At 43.4% G+C, this 13,788-nt stretch overlaps 1 protein-coding gene across 5 annotated transcripts in view; it reads left to right on the forward strand.

The window, feature by feature from the left end:
- The window catches only part of PRKAG2 (protein kinase AMP-activated non-catalytic subunit gamma 2), a 237,468-nt gene that overhangs the window by 78,664 nt on the left and 145,016 nt on the right, over positions 1 to 13,788 (forward strand). For 4 of the 5 annotated variants that reach the window (XM_071805331.1, XM_065831779.2, XM_065831780.2 and 1 more), the window contains one exon: positions 5,869 to 5,940. In XM_071805331.1, the coding sequence (XP_071661432.1) occupies positions 5,869 to 5,940 (72 nt within the window). Of the gene's footprint in view, positions 1 to 2,612; positions 2,698 to 5,868; positions 5,941 to 13,788 lie in introns of those variants that run through there. The other variant, XM_071805333.1, reaches the window with a different exon arrangement.

The following is a 13,788-nucleotide window of genomic DNA, read 5'->3' on the forward strand; positions in this document are numbered from 1 at the left end:
CCACAGAGTTCAAACTCTGGATTTCGTTCACAGGCTATTAGCATATGTAGCGTATTTGCTATTCAGAGTTTTACATAGGCTTGTAAGAGGTACAAATCCAAGGTTGACCTAAAAAATACCTGCTGGTGTGCAGACTGAGCTGAAAGAAACTGTTCACAGCCAATGTTAATAAAAATCCTGGCTTTCTTTGTCCTTGGGAGGATGTTTGAAGTGCTCATAGCTCAGTAACGTTAGCAGAGGAGGAGACCCTGAGAGCTCTGTTAAGGTGTCGTGCTGAGGAGTGCAGCTTTTAGCCATATTTTGTGAGATCAGGGCTCTTGTCAGCACTCAGTTTAATTGCTCTGTATGTTGTTTTCTTTGTTTATTTCATTAAAGAAGCTGCCTCCCCATATTGGAAAGTTGTTTTAGTAAAGTGTCACCTTCTGCTTGAGTTACGTTGTAAAAAGAGACTGTAATGTCTGGCAGGCATTTCGCATCCTTAAATGTGGTGCAATCCCAGCACATATATAGAACCTAGCGAAGCAGAAAAATGTCATCTCGTAGGTGCCACCATCAGCAGTGCAGACTGTGGGATGCCACCTGCGCTAGGACTCCCAGCAGGGGAACCCAACCTTTCAGCAGAGATGGGCCATGGGGCTACCATGGAGCTGTTCTGAGCCAAGTCACCTCTGAAACACGACCCAGGAGTTGACCGTGTTCACGGGACATGGACCCACCACCACAGGCATGGATTTCACATGACCACCTTGCTGCATGGCCGTGCCTTGGGTTTGAAGGGACAGTTGCAAAGGAAGGCAGCGGGGCGCCCTTTGTGAAATATTCTTTTGATATCCAGCCCTGAAATTTTGGACCACTGTTAAGCAGGGCCATAAAAAGATCCTACATCCACTCAAAATACCTTGGAATTTGGTCTCTGCCTTGTCAATCACAGCATGTCCCAGAGGGCCTTGCTGCCTCCTTGGCTTCAGCTGTTGTGGGGAAGCTTTATCAGCCTGGCTGCCAAAGTAGCCTTGAAACAAAACAATAATAAAAAAAGAATCCTATTTATTCTGTGGTGTTTACTGGCTTCAAGGCTTTAGTGGTCTGTTATTTAAGCTTGCAGGCTCCACAACAGAATTGCTGAAAGCCCTTTTCTGAAACCAAGGTCCCCAACCGCAGCGGCGTCCAGACCAGCGTGTCTGGGCAAGCCTTTTTGGCAGGAATTCTCCCCAGTAAGGAAAGGAACAGTGAAACTGGCTGGAAAAGGTGAAAAAATGGCTTGGCTAACCAGATCTTGCTTCTGTTGCTTTTTGGCTATGCTATGCCAGCCAGTATAGTTGCTTCTGGGTCCTAAAATGTGGTTTTCTTTCCTATTCTCCAAAACAATTCTGAGAAAAGGTTCTCTGTTTTCCCAAGATATCAAAAAACCGCAGAAGTTTAATTCTTCCTTCTTTTCACATAATCCTGAGTATTCTGATATAAGGGCTGCCAAATGGGAAAGAGCTGGAATTAGGAAGGATCACGCTCTAGATGTAGTGGTAACCTAGACAAGAGTCACCTTAGAGTTAGTCTTGCCTTGAGAGGAGAAATTAGTGTGAAGGATCTGTAACCTTCCAGATAACTGGTTTCCCCCCCCAGGGGAAATAGGGAGAGAAGGAGTAGAGAAGGTAAGGATGCTACAGACAGTTATCCTGCCAAGCCTGTTAAAAACAATGCAGTCAATTAAATTTGGTCTTTTAGATCTGCTAACCTCCTGTGCTATCAGTAAGAGGAGTCCTGGAAAGCTGTGGGTGCTGGGGGACATGTCCCGGCCCCAGGGAGCTGGGCTGGCAGCAGGAGCTCTGCCAGGTCATGGCTCTGCTGTCCTCCAGAAAAACCTTTGATGGCCTGGGGGTCACAGTCTTCAGCGAATATAACAAGAGCTGCCATGACAACCTCTTGTAAATAAAAGTGGATTGAAAACAAAATAAATCTGAAGTGGCTTGGTGGCTGTAAAGTGGATCTAAACCATTCAAGAGGTCATTTTTTCTAATTGGGGATGGTAGGAGGGATGTCTGGCTGTCAGGCGGCACTCAGCAATGTGAGGGGCTCGCTGAGGAAGAGGAGCGTGGCAGGAAAGCTAACAAACCTTTGCAAAACAGACTTTGCAGGTGTTTAATTCCAGGTAGCAGCAGTAGGAGCTGCGGTCTCTGGTGGCCTTTGTTCCTCAGAGCGATGGTCATAGGCTGTGGTCCCTACACAAGTTGTCTGTCCAAGGGTATGGTGCAGGACTGATGGACACAGGGAGCGATGCCGTTCGTTCTTCAGCTCTGCAGTCCTGAATGAGAAGGACTCTTGTTTATATTGGGACATCACTGTGTGCCTTGGTGGAAATTTTTTAAACATGTCTCCAGAAATATGTGATTTTCCAGGGCACTTATTCCAAGCACAGTAAAGCAGAGCTGGAGAGCAAGAAAGCTGTCTAAGCAGGGTTTCAATCCCAGGTTGGCGGCAGAGCAAGCCTTCCGTGTCTGTTATCACAAGATCAGAGCGGTCACCTATGGGGTAAGGGCTGGGCTGCACTGTCAAGAACTATTGTGATGTTTTGCAACACTTTTGGAGCAGTTTTTATTTAATTTTTTTTAAAGGTTACTGTATCATCAACTGCAGCATCACGTGTGCTTCTGGATGAACACAAGAAAGAGATGGCCATCTAGTCTGTGTGCTGCAGAGATACATGTAAGGAGAAAATAAACATCTAATACATCCTTGCTTAACCAACAGGTTGGAACTGAGAGAGTGTTATTTGCAGCCTGGCATTTGATATATGTATTTTTTCCCTCTATAAACACATCCCTTCACACAGAGAATCCCATGAAGAAGTGAAAGATGAAAAAATTGTCGGGTATCAGCTACAATTACAGACTTTATCACAGGACTGAAAGTACAATTATTATCCTTTTTGAAATGTTCTCCGGCACTGTATTAACAAAGAAAGGTCTCATGCTGTCCAGAGAGGTAGAGCTCCAGTTATTTCTGCTTTCAAGTAGAGATCTCCTGTTCTGCATGTAATGACAGATGAACTTAGCATACCTCTGTGGTATCTGGGAGTTATAAATGAGAATAGAGTCATCAGCTGGGCTTCGTGATACTTTTAGACTTTAAAATTTAATATATATGTGTTTTTAAGCTTGGAATTGTAACTGAGAACTGAAATTTAGCTCCTAGCAAAATAGTTATACATACCTACCCCCTCCTAGTTTTGAAAGTTTCCACACAAAAGGGAGAAGTTATGGTTTTGTTCCCAGCTGTTCCACATTTTCCAAACAGCTTTTTCAACCCTGGTTAATAGGTATGTGTCTCATTAGACCCAGTTTCTTCCATCCAGTCTCCAGCCTTCCGAAGCAGCAGGTTTTCTCCCTGTGGATTTGAACACATAGTAATACAGGGATGCTAATACGTGCAGCTCAAAAGAGGTAATTTCCTTGATTTATTCCATGGAAAATGACTTAGCACACTTTAGATTCCAGCTTCTGCACTACCAAAGATGGGTAGAGGAAAATGTTGGTAAATCCTTTGGCTAAATTAAAGTAAACACGAAGGGGATATTTTTTTGTGTAACTTTCCATTAGCCTCTTAAACTTCTTTACAGAGATTCTTCGCTTAAGTCCTGCAGTAGCATATGAAGTAGGAGTAATAATAATAATGATAATCCATTTATTGACAGTGTTTATAAATGCCATTTATGGCTGAATAATTTTTATATGGAGTATGTAAGTAATTTTGGTCTTAACTAATGATAAGAAAAAACCAATTAATACAGAAGCTTCTCTTGAAGGTCCTGCGGTGCCTGGTTTAGCCTCCATCAAATCTTGATAACTGTGAAAATTTAAACCAAACAAACTGCCTTTTCGTTGGATTTTGAGATATTTGCTTACATTGGCATTTGCAAACGAAGGTGATGTGAAACATAGACATGAGGGTGACATTACATAGTTAGGTTGGTGCTTTTCACAGAATCACAGAATGGACTGGGTTGGAAAAGACCTCAGAGATCATCCAGTCCAAGCCTTGGTCCAACTCCAGTCCATTGACCAGATCATGGCACTAAGTGCCATGGCCAATCTCAGTTTAAAAACCTCCAGGGACGGTGAGTCCAGCACCTCCCTGGGCAGCCATTCCAATGCCTGACCACTCTCTCTGTATAGAATTTCTTTCTAATATCCAGCCTGAATTTCCCCTGGCAGAGTTGAAGCCCATGCCCCCTTGTCCTGTTGCTGACTGCCTGGGAGAAGAGACCAATCCCCACCTGGCTAGAACTGCCCTTCAGGTCGTTCTAGAGAGTGCTGAGCTCACCTCTAAGCCTCCTCTGCTCCAGACTGAACAAGCCCAGCTCCCTCAGCCTCTCCCCATAGCTCTTGTGTTCAAGTCCCTTCCCCAGTCTTGTTGCTCTTCTCTGGACCCACTCCAGCACTTCAATCTCTTTCCTGAACTGAGGGGCCCAGAACTGAACACAATACTCCAGGTGTGTATTTTGTAGGTGGTTCCAGTCGAATGAGCACAGACAGAGCCAGGAGCATACTAATTCGTCAGGAATACTTTGGTTTGTGGCCTAATGATTCGGCCCCAGCTTGGCCAAGCCTGGCTGCTGCTACTTTATTTCACTTTTTTTTTTCCCAACTTGGCATGAATTACTCCCATGTGCTTCAGTTCCAGTAATTCAATATTTTGTTCCTTATTTTTATTATTCATTATGTAACCAGAATATTTTCAAACACTTGTAAGGATTATGCCTGTGTTATACACATTTTTGAGCATATTTGGGATTTAGTATGATTACACAATGTGATGTGATTAAACCTGTGGCTGCTCTGAATTTTGAAGGCAAGCAAGCCTTGCAGACTTGCTGGCTGGTGCTGATTTTTAATTAAGCTCCGTTTGATCTCAAATTAGGTTTACATGAAATCACTATTTATTTAGGTTTTGAACTGTTTCAAATGGGGTGCAGATGTGGTGGTAGGGAAGCACTGAATCCTGACATGGCAAGGGAGCGGCCTCGCATCTGGGAGGTTCTGCGCTAGGGAGGTATTCCTGACATTTAGACCAAGCTTTGGGATCCAGGCCTCAGGTCTTCAGCACACAGCATTAGGCAACTCCATGCTTTTGGTCACAGAATTACCCATTATCTACTGTTCTGATCAAACAGATGCTAAACTTGACACTAACATAATTTCCTTATGTGTGTAGAAAGAGCTCTAAAAACCCTGTGGCTGGAACACGAAGTAGCGTAAACAGAACAGACAGCAGGAGGTAGAATATAATTGCAGTTTGTTTTTTTTAGTTAAAGATGAGCATGTGTGCTTTACTTACGGTTTTATTGTCTTTAGTCACGCAGAACTGGGTGCTTCTCTCCAATCTGTGCAGCTGAATCTGTGATTTCCTCCCCGAGCACCGTGTCACAGTTTTCTCCCTCTTTATTATATATCTTATGTGTTTTTCAGAAGATCGACATATTCTTATTCAGGTTTTGTTTATTGTTATAAATACTCTCTAAACTAAGATTATACATCCCACTGAAGACAACATAGGCCATTTGCTGATCAAGTGGTTATATTTAAACTGTAATTTCTTACCATTTTTTTTCTGTGGGATTTGAGTACCTGCCCTGGAAGGTTTTAGCCAGGACTTTTGACTTTGGCTGTGCAGGTGCAAGGGCTGCCAAGGGCTCCCTATTCACTTGTTACTTCCATCTGCCATTGATTTCATAGTCCGTGTTACTGCTTACCAGCAATTGCTATGGGCAGAGCACTTTGGGAATAAAATCACAGGCTACAATTGTGGGATGCTCTGATGGAAGGAAGAAGACGTTAATTAATGTAGGACATCCATTTTTCTTCTCTGTCTTGGCAGGACCTCAGCTCGTTTGCCATGCCCTTCTTGGACGGTGATGTGGAGAGCGCAGACAAAAATGCTTCTCGCAAGGTAGGATATTTCCAAAGATTCACCTTCGCCGTAGTGGCTGAGTCCCTTGGTAGTAAGCACAATTTATTAGGCTTAAAAACGTCTGAGGTTTTTCAGCCTTTTCTGCCACACCGTTAACCTGTTGAGGGTGATACACTTGGGCAAATATAGTGACTTTTGCAGATCTTACTGTGATGGTGCTCGTGCAGTGTAACCTGTAAATGATGCCAGCTTCTGGTGGTATCGCTTTAAATACCGCAGATGTTGTCTCTAGCACTGTTGTAATTCAATGAAGTGACATTGCATAACTGTATTCTCTGGAATGTAGTTAACTTACAAACTTTGTGGTGTTGCTACAGAGATACAATGTCCAAATAGGTGACTGCAGCTCAGCCTGTTTTCCTGGAGTTGCCCCCTGGTGGTTACTCTCTGGTTACAGTTTTTAACTGCTCGGTGTCCTCGGCACTGACAAAATGAGCTGCCTTGATTTGCTGAAGCCACAGCGGTCAGGTCATCACATAAACAAGGTGGAAAGGTTCTTCCTCGATGTGAGATGAACTCAAGGTTTTCCTCCTGGAAGAACTGCTATGATTTGTTTTCTGATGTCCTACTATTAAGTTAAACCAATATATTCACAGGGTTTGCTTGCTTTAAAATGATCAGGCGACCGTATTCAATGAATGACATTAGGGATGGTTAAACGGCGCCTACACGATCTTGAAAGCAATAAAAATTGTGGGTGGGATCTGTTGTCTTCAGGTCCTGGCCTCATCATTTTCACAAAGTGTCGAAGTACAAGCAGGTCTGCTAAATGTAAGTCTCCTGCCAGCCAAGTTACGGGCTTGGTGAAAAGAGAGAGATACTCCTCCAAGCAACAGATAACCCAAAAGCTGATCTACAGCTACACAGCGGAGCAGTCTGACTTGTCGCTGTGGAACTCTGTGATGATTAAACCTGCTACAAGCGATTTGTCAAGAGTCTGCAGTTCTGGTTCAAGGCAGGTGAAGCAATAAATATCTCCTCAGTGAAGCTAAATCTGCATCTAGAACAATAATAACTTAGCTCTGTTGACAGCATGAGTTTCTACTCTTTTGCACCTCGCAGGAAGGGACAGTTTTTAGAAATCCATCAGTAACTGAGTATGTTTATAACATTGGCCTTGTTCTTTTCTGCATTGGACCTTTCAAGATTGACGTAGGAGCCACTGACGCAAGGGAACTCTGGTAGATGCCAGGGAGGCTAAAATATGCAGTGTTACCAAAAGGTGCCTGTTTGGTGGGTTTCAATAAAGTGAACAATGTGATGTTTTGAAAAGGGTTGTCATGCTGCAAGAAGGCAGAGGTTTCTAGCCAAAACTTGATTTTTCCTTTTATCACCTTCTTCTCCTAAAGAAAGGTGAGAAAGCTCCATGAATCTCGGTCGTGAAGAAAAAAATGTACCAAAGCTAATCTCACTCGTGTAGTATTACATGATATCATTTAATGACTTCTGCTTTACCATTTATGAAGCCCTTTTTTTTTCCTCTTACTGCTCTTGGGACTCTCTTTTGATGAGAACTTGTCTTGGGGACAACTGGAAGAATGTTTCAGTAATTGCCTCTTTTTGCAGCTCCAGTAAATGCTGGTTTTTTCCCCCAGACTTGGGTCAAGTTCTGCTTGTGGAAGTGCAATTCACTTTAAAATAACCATGCAATTGGGGCTTAACATCTGAAATTGCTTTTTTAACTGACCTTTTTGATTGAGTGCATAAAACCTGGATTTTTTTCTAACATCACACTTGGGAGCTCTGTACAATAAGTACAACAAAGTGGTAAGAAACCAGCTGTCAGTGCCAAACTTTGGATAAGAAAGCAATCAACTAGCGAAATTCAGTGCCACACATCTCATCCTAAATAGCATTTTCCTCGATGTGAAGGATGTGATTTTTGCTGCTAGTGAATGATGACTGGCAGCAGGCTGCAGTCTTTTATTTAATTCTCACTAAATGTTTGCCAGGCCCTGCTGGTGCTGGATAAAGACACTCCCAAGTTGCTGTTCTTTTGCGAGTGAGATGGTTTTTCTCTGTTCAAGTTTGAAATCACAGGGTGATGTGTAACTTTTGTATCTTATAAGTCAGTATTTCAACAGTAGCTTGGCTCTTTGATTCACCGGTCGTGTTGGAGACTGGCAATCCATCAGGGATGGCTGTCTTCCTTCACTTATCTCTTCTGTCACCTGAGCTATAGATCAAGGCAGAGAAGAGTCATTCACAACCTGTCTTTCCCATCTACCATTAATTTAATTCTCCTGGTTTTTGGTGAAAGGCTTTTAGAAACTGAATTAACATTTTTCACATACATTCTTAGCTCTTTACCATGCAGGTGTCTCTCAGTCTCAACAATCTTCATTACACAGGGAGGAAACTCAAGTGTGGAATTATTTCTTCAGCTTCACGTAGGATTTTTTTGGCAGCGGTGGGAATGTGATGCACATTTCCTGCAGTTTAGCCTTAATCATTTCTCATTAACATTACTATTATAAATGATGTATTCTTCTTTCCTTTATGACCAATGACAGGAAGGGCATAGGGATATTTTTCACCTTCCACCACTGAAGATGGAGAATATAATATATTCTGAAGACTTGCATAGAAGTTTTTGGAGTATTGTGATGGAGAAATGTAGCTCTTGTTCCTCTGGCAGGTATTCTGGCCCTTCTTGTCTGACAAAATGCCTTAATGCTTGTACTGGTAGCTTTGTCTAAAACAACTGGTACTGCTGGTTGCCTCGCTCAAAGCGAGGACTCTCCAGAAATGGCTTGAATCCTTCTAACAGACAGACCTTAGAGGACCATTAAATACAGCAGTATAACAATAACCATAAACCAAAAAGCAAGTAGATTTACTGGATTTCCTTGGTCTGGGAAAAGACAGTGGGATAGGAGCAGTTTAGAGGCCTGGAACGTCGTGACTGATGTGGAGCATCATTCAGACAATAATTCTGGTACAGTGTGGCAAGGCAGCACTCAGGGATGAGTGTCCCTCTGCACCCAAATGGCTCTATTGATTTTGGAGATCCTAACAGCTTGAATGCCTATAGGTCCTTCATCCAAAAGGTAAAAGGATGTGGTATAGAAATTATAGGAAACCGATGGTACTTGTTTCAGCTGAAAGGCCAGGATTGTGAATGATTAGAGAGAAGAAAATGAGATGAGAAGAAAATTGTCTGTGGAGGCAGCTAGCAAATTGTAGATGGATGAGGGAAGAGAAGGAAAAAGAGAAGTCTGAAGAATAATATTGATCCATTTCTTTATGGAAATAATAGAACTGTCATAAAAATAGAGAAGAAAGCTTGGAAGGGTGCATTAAAAGTTCTACATGGGGAAAAAGCTGGAGAAATATTTACCTTAGATGATAACAGTGACTATCTTATTAATGAATAAAGTGTAATTAAAGCAGAAGATGCTAAAGATAGGCATTTTAAAATTAAATCCAAATGTCTCTGATAAACACACTTGGATTAATTGGCACAGTTTTCTATGACTAGTGCTGATTTTGAATAAATCTTAGAGCAGAGATGAAGTTCCAAAAGATTGCAGGAAAACAATTACTGTGTTAATATTTACATTATTTGCAATTAGGGTAATTTACAGGTTTGTCAGTCTAACATTAGTCCTGGGCAAAACAATGAAATACCTAATGTTGGATAGTTAGTGATGCTATTATAATAGACTCATTTGGATTGGAATTAATGGTAAACAAGTCTTACTAAACAAATGTGTGGGCTTAAATGAATTATAAATTTGGTGAAAAATGTCATAGTGTCAGTGTCATGTGTATAAAAAAGTAGCACAAGACATTTTGATTTAAGAAACTGGAATGATCCTGAATAAACATGGAGCCTGTTAAATGAATAAAAACCTGGCTGATAAAATAAATTGAGACTCATTAGTGGAAAATTTTGTTTCTAGGCAGACAAAATATTCTGTTGCTATACTATATCATACTTTATCAGTGAGTTGAAAGAAATACAGACTCATTACTAATACGATTTGTAGCTCATACTAAAATGAGGGAGAAGACAGTGGTAAATTCTGAGCAGGAAACTCTTCAACGCAGAACAACCTGAATCACCTAAAACACATTTTGCAAATCATGATCAGTTAATCCTAGGAGCAAATAATGCAAACTTCAGTGTGGGGAGGTGTTTCCCCAAGCTTTGGTTAGGTTTTGAGAATAGCTGTAGGTAGTCAGCTGTACATAGATCCTGGATGTGACACGGTGGTTAATGGATTAGGTTGATTTTTGCATGTACAGACAAAGGAGTAGGGGTTTTGTTACAACTGTGTTGTTGCCAACTCATAGTTCTGCTGTCAGTGATGCAGGAAAGCGTTGATGAGCTAGGGTCAGAAAACATCTGAGGAGCGACTGCACTATTGAAGCTTTGTCCAGCTTCTGGTCCCAGCATTGCCATTGTTTTGTCCAGTGGTTTGTGGGAACTGCACAAGCAAACACTGAACAGGGAGGAGAAGCAAAAAATATGCCATTTTTAGCCCCCCTGTATAATAAATCTCCTTTTGATTTATTTTTTCCTAGTCTTTTACTTATCCATTTCTTCCTGAGCTGTGAATCGGCCTCAGCAAGGAGGATGGGGAGCATGTCCTGGCTGGTGGCTCAGCCCTGGCCTGGGCCACCTGCAGTGGATGGAGCGAGTTCAGGGCAAGGACACGTGTGCCAAGAGCTGCACCGCCATGTGTGTGGCTCCTTCCCACCCACTGCTTTAAAATAAATTTATTTAAGGGTTAATAAGTGGAGCAGGAGCCATCCCTGACTCACCCTTCCTCAAGCCTGCTTCTGCCTTGGAGCAGCCCTGATCTCTGTGGAAACCTCACCCCAGCCATCCAGACAGCAACGTGGGGCTCTCAGAGCTGCCAGCTGCATCCCTTCGTGTTTTAATTTGGGGGAGTGTCATTGTATTTTAGTTTTGGGAAGTGACATCTCTGATCCCCTAAAATACGTTGTCATCTCAATTGTTACTGCTCATGCAGAACCAAGGGAACCAGTGATGGTGAATGTGACCACATGGTGCCAGGAGGGTGAGTCCTTCATTACCTTTCAGTCTAATGATGTCAGCTCTTGTGTTTCTGCGAACTCTTTTATTCCAGCAGAATGACAGAATCATCCAATTAACTTTATAAAAGGGCTTTTTTATTGAGATGCAGTGGCAGGGCAGGAAACAAGTCTATCTGGTGTATTGTCTCTAATTGTGTTTACTGTCCCTGTCAAGGGTGGTGGGAGGTGATTCTTTTTCTGTTATTCGCCTTTCAAATGTCTGTTTTTTTAAGTGAAGAGGCAAAATAAAGGTCAAATAACTCACTGTTGTAAAAGCAAACAGAACTCAAACGCCCTAACTGTTCAGAGTTGGAGAAAAAAGGAGCAGAGCTCAGGAGCGTTTAATAACTTTCACTTAAATTCAGTAGTAGTTTGAAAAGCTGTTTAGCTTGGGCCTATTTGTATTCCAGGCAGGTTTGTTTTCAGGCTGTTCCGAAAAATGAGTCTAAATTCTCCTGACCCAGAGGCAGAGTTGTCAGGGAGGGATCCCCTGGGAAGGCTGCGTGCCCAAGAAGGGACCCATTGCTGGAGCAGCCTGGTGGTGCGGTCAGGACATGGGCAGCGCCTGGGTTCCTCTGGCCCCAACGCAATCGCTGTTCATGGTCAAGGTCTTCTCAGCACAGCTCTTCCGTTTTACTGGCCACATTGCTTTGGCAGGACACTTGTCTTCCCTGCAGTTAATCTAGGCTGAGAGCAGAAATTGCTTCTTAGAGACGGTAAAACAGAGGGATCAGATTTTCCATGCAAAGTATGGGAAACAAAATGACAATGCTGGGAAATTTCCTGTCTGTGAGTGAGAAGAGGCAGGACTAAGAAGGATGGTTCGTGGTGAAGCATGAATAGTTTCGTCTCTTAGCACATTGAGTTGGGAATGATCGTAGAGTGGTGATTAAATGTAGTGCGCTTTAATCTCTCTTGTAAAATAAGAAGAATTGCAATTCAGGTAAGAAAACAGAATCATAGAATGTCTCAAGTTGAGGGGGCCCACAAAGGATCGTTGAGTCCAGCTCCTTGCAGGGCTACCTAAAACTAAACCATATGACTAAGGGTGTTGTGCGGACCCTCCCTGAACTCTGACAGGCTTGAGGCCATGACCACTTCCCTGAGGAGCCTGTTCCACTGACCAACCACCCTCTCAGTGCAGAACCTTTTGCTAATCTCCAATCTGAACTTTCCCTGACTCAGCTTCATTCCATTCCCTGTGTCCTGTCACTGGTCACCAGAGAGAGGAGATCAGCACCTCCCCATCCTCTGTCCCCCTAGAGGAAGGTGTAGACTGTGGTGAGGTCCCCCCTCAGCCTTCTTTTCTCCAGGCTGAACAAACCAGGTCACCTCAGCAGCTCCTCGTAAGTCTTGCCCTTGAGGCCTTTCACCATCTTGGTCGCCCTCCTCTGGACACACTCTAGCAGTTTGATGTCCTTTTTATTTAAATTGAGGCACCCAGAACTGCACACAGTGCTTGAGATGGGGCCACATCAGAGCGGTGTAGACTGGGACAGTCACCTCCCTTGACCCCAGGACATGGTTGTCCCTTTTGGCTGCCAGTGCTCACAGTTGACTCATATTCAACATGCCATCAACCCAAACCCCCAGATCTCTTTCCACAGCACTGTTATTCAGCCTCTCCTGCGCCGGTTTGTGTGAAATGGCCTCAAGTTGTGCCAGGGCAGGTTTAGATTGGATATTAGGAAAAAATTCTTCATGGAAAGGGTTGTCGGGCATTGGAACAGGCTGCTGAGGGCAGTGGTGGAATCACCATACCTGAAGGGGTTTAAAAGGCATTTAGATGAGGTTCTTAGGGTCATGGTTTAGTGCTAGAGTTAGGTTAGTTTATGGTTGGATTCAATCCTGATTGAGATCCTGAAGGTCTCTTCCAACCAAAATGATTCTATGATTCTATAACCGGGATTACTGCGTCCCAGGTGAAGAATCCAGCAGTTCTTCATGTTACATTTCACACAGTGGTGATTGCCGAGCTCTCTAGTTTATAGTAGTCCAAATAGTTGAAGGCAAAGATGTCTGGCTGGTATTGAAAGGGCAGCTATTGGGTGGAGGGACAAAACTGGTGGGGTTTCCCCAGGCTTAGTCCTTCGTTTGCTCTTTGCTGGTAAGGCTGACATGAAGAACAGAAGCTAACCAAATTGGTTGGTGATGCAAAGAAAAGGGTTATTTTGTCATAGGAAAGGACCTTACATAGGAAGACCTGGCTGACCTTCAGGATGAACAGTTCTTAACAGCATGAGATACAAAACTGCTCACTTGGGATATGTTAACAGGAGCAACAGTTCTCTTGGCCCGGAGATAAAGGGCTGGGGCACGGTGCTGTTGCAGAGCCAAGCTCTTGCACCCATTGAAGCAGGATGGTCCCGTGCAACAGGTGACCATCCCTGGCTAGTGCTCTCTGCGAACCCAGGTGGCACCTGGGCAGTCCTCATGGCACAGACTAAATCCCCATCGGATGGTGAGCAAGCCAGAAATCCCTAAGGACAACTGCATGACAGCTTGAGCCTGTGTCCAGCTCTTTCACTCACTGGCATGGGGTAGTCTGGGACTGGTAGTGGTTTATGTTGGGATTTTGTCACTCAGGAGTTGGTCTCTTGAAAATGAAGATGTGAGTGTGCTGGTCCATCGCAGGATGGCTCCAAGCCATTTAGAGGTGTAGCTGTGAGAAAAGAAGGAGAGATTAGGAACGGAGGATTCCCACCTCCAAGGAAATACAAAGGAGGCTATTTCTTGAGCTGCAATCTTCCAGAGCTGCCCAGCTCCAGGCAGGTGCCAAGC

The sequence above is a fragment of the Patagioenas fasciata genome, chromosome 2 (assembly GCF_037038585.1).
Source record: "Patagioenas fasciata isolate bPatFas1 chromosome 2, bPatFas1.hap1, whole genome shotgun sequence".
Taxonomy (NCBI): Eukaryota; Metazoa; Chordata; class Aves; order Columbiformes; family Columbidae; genus Patagioenas; species Patagioenas fasciata.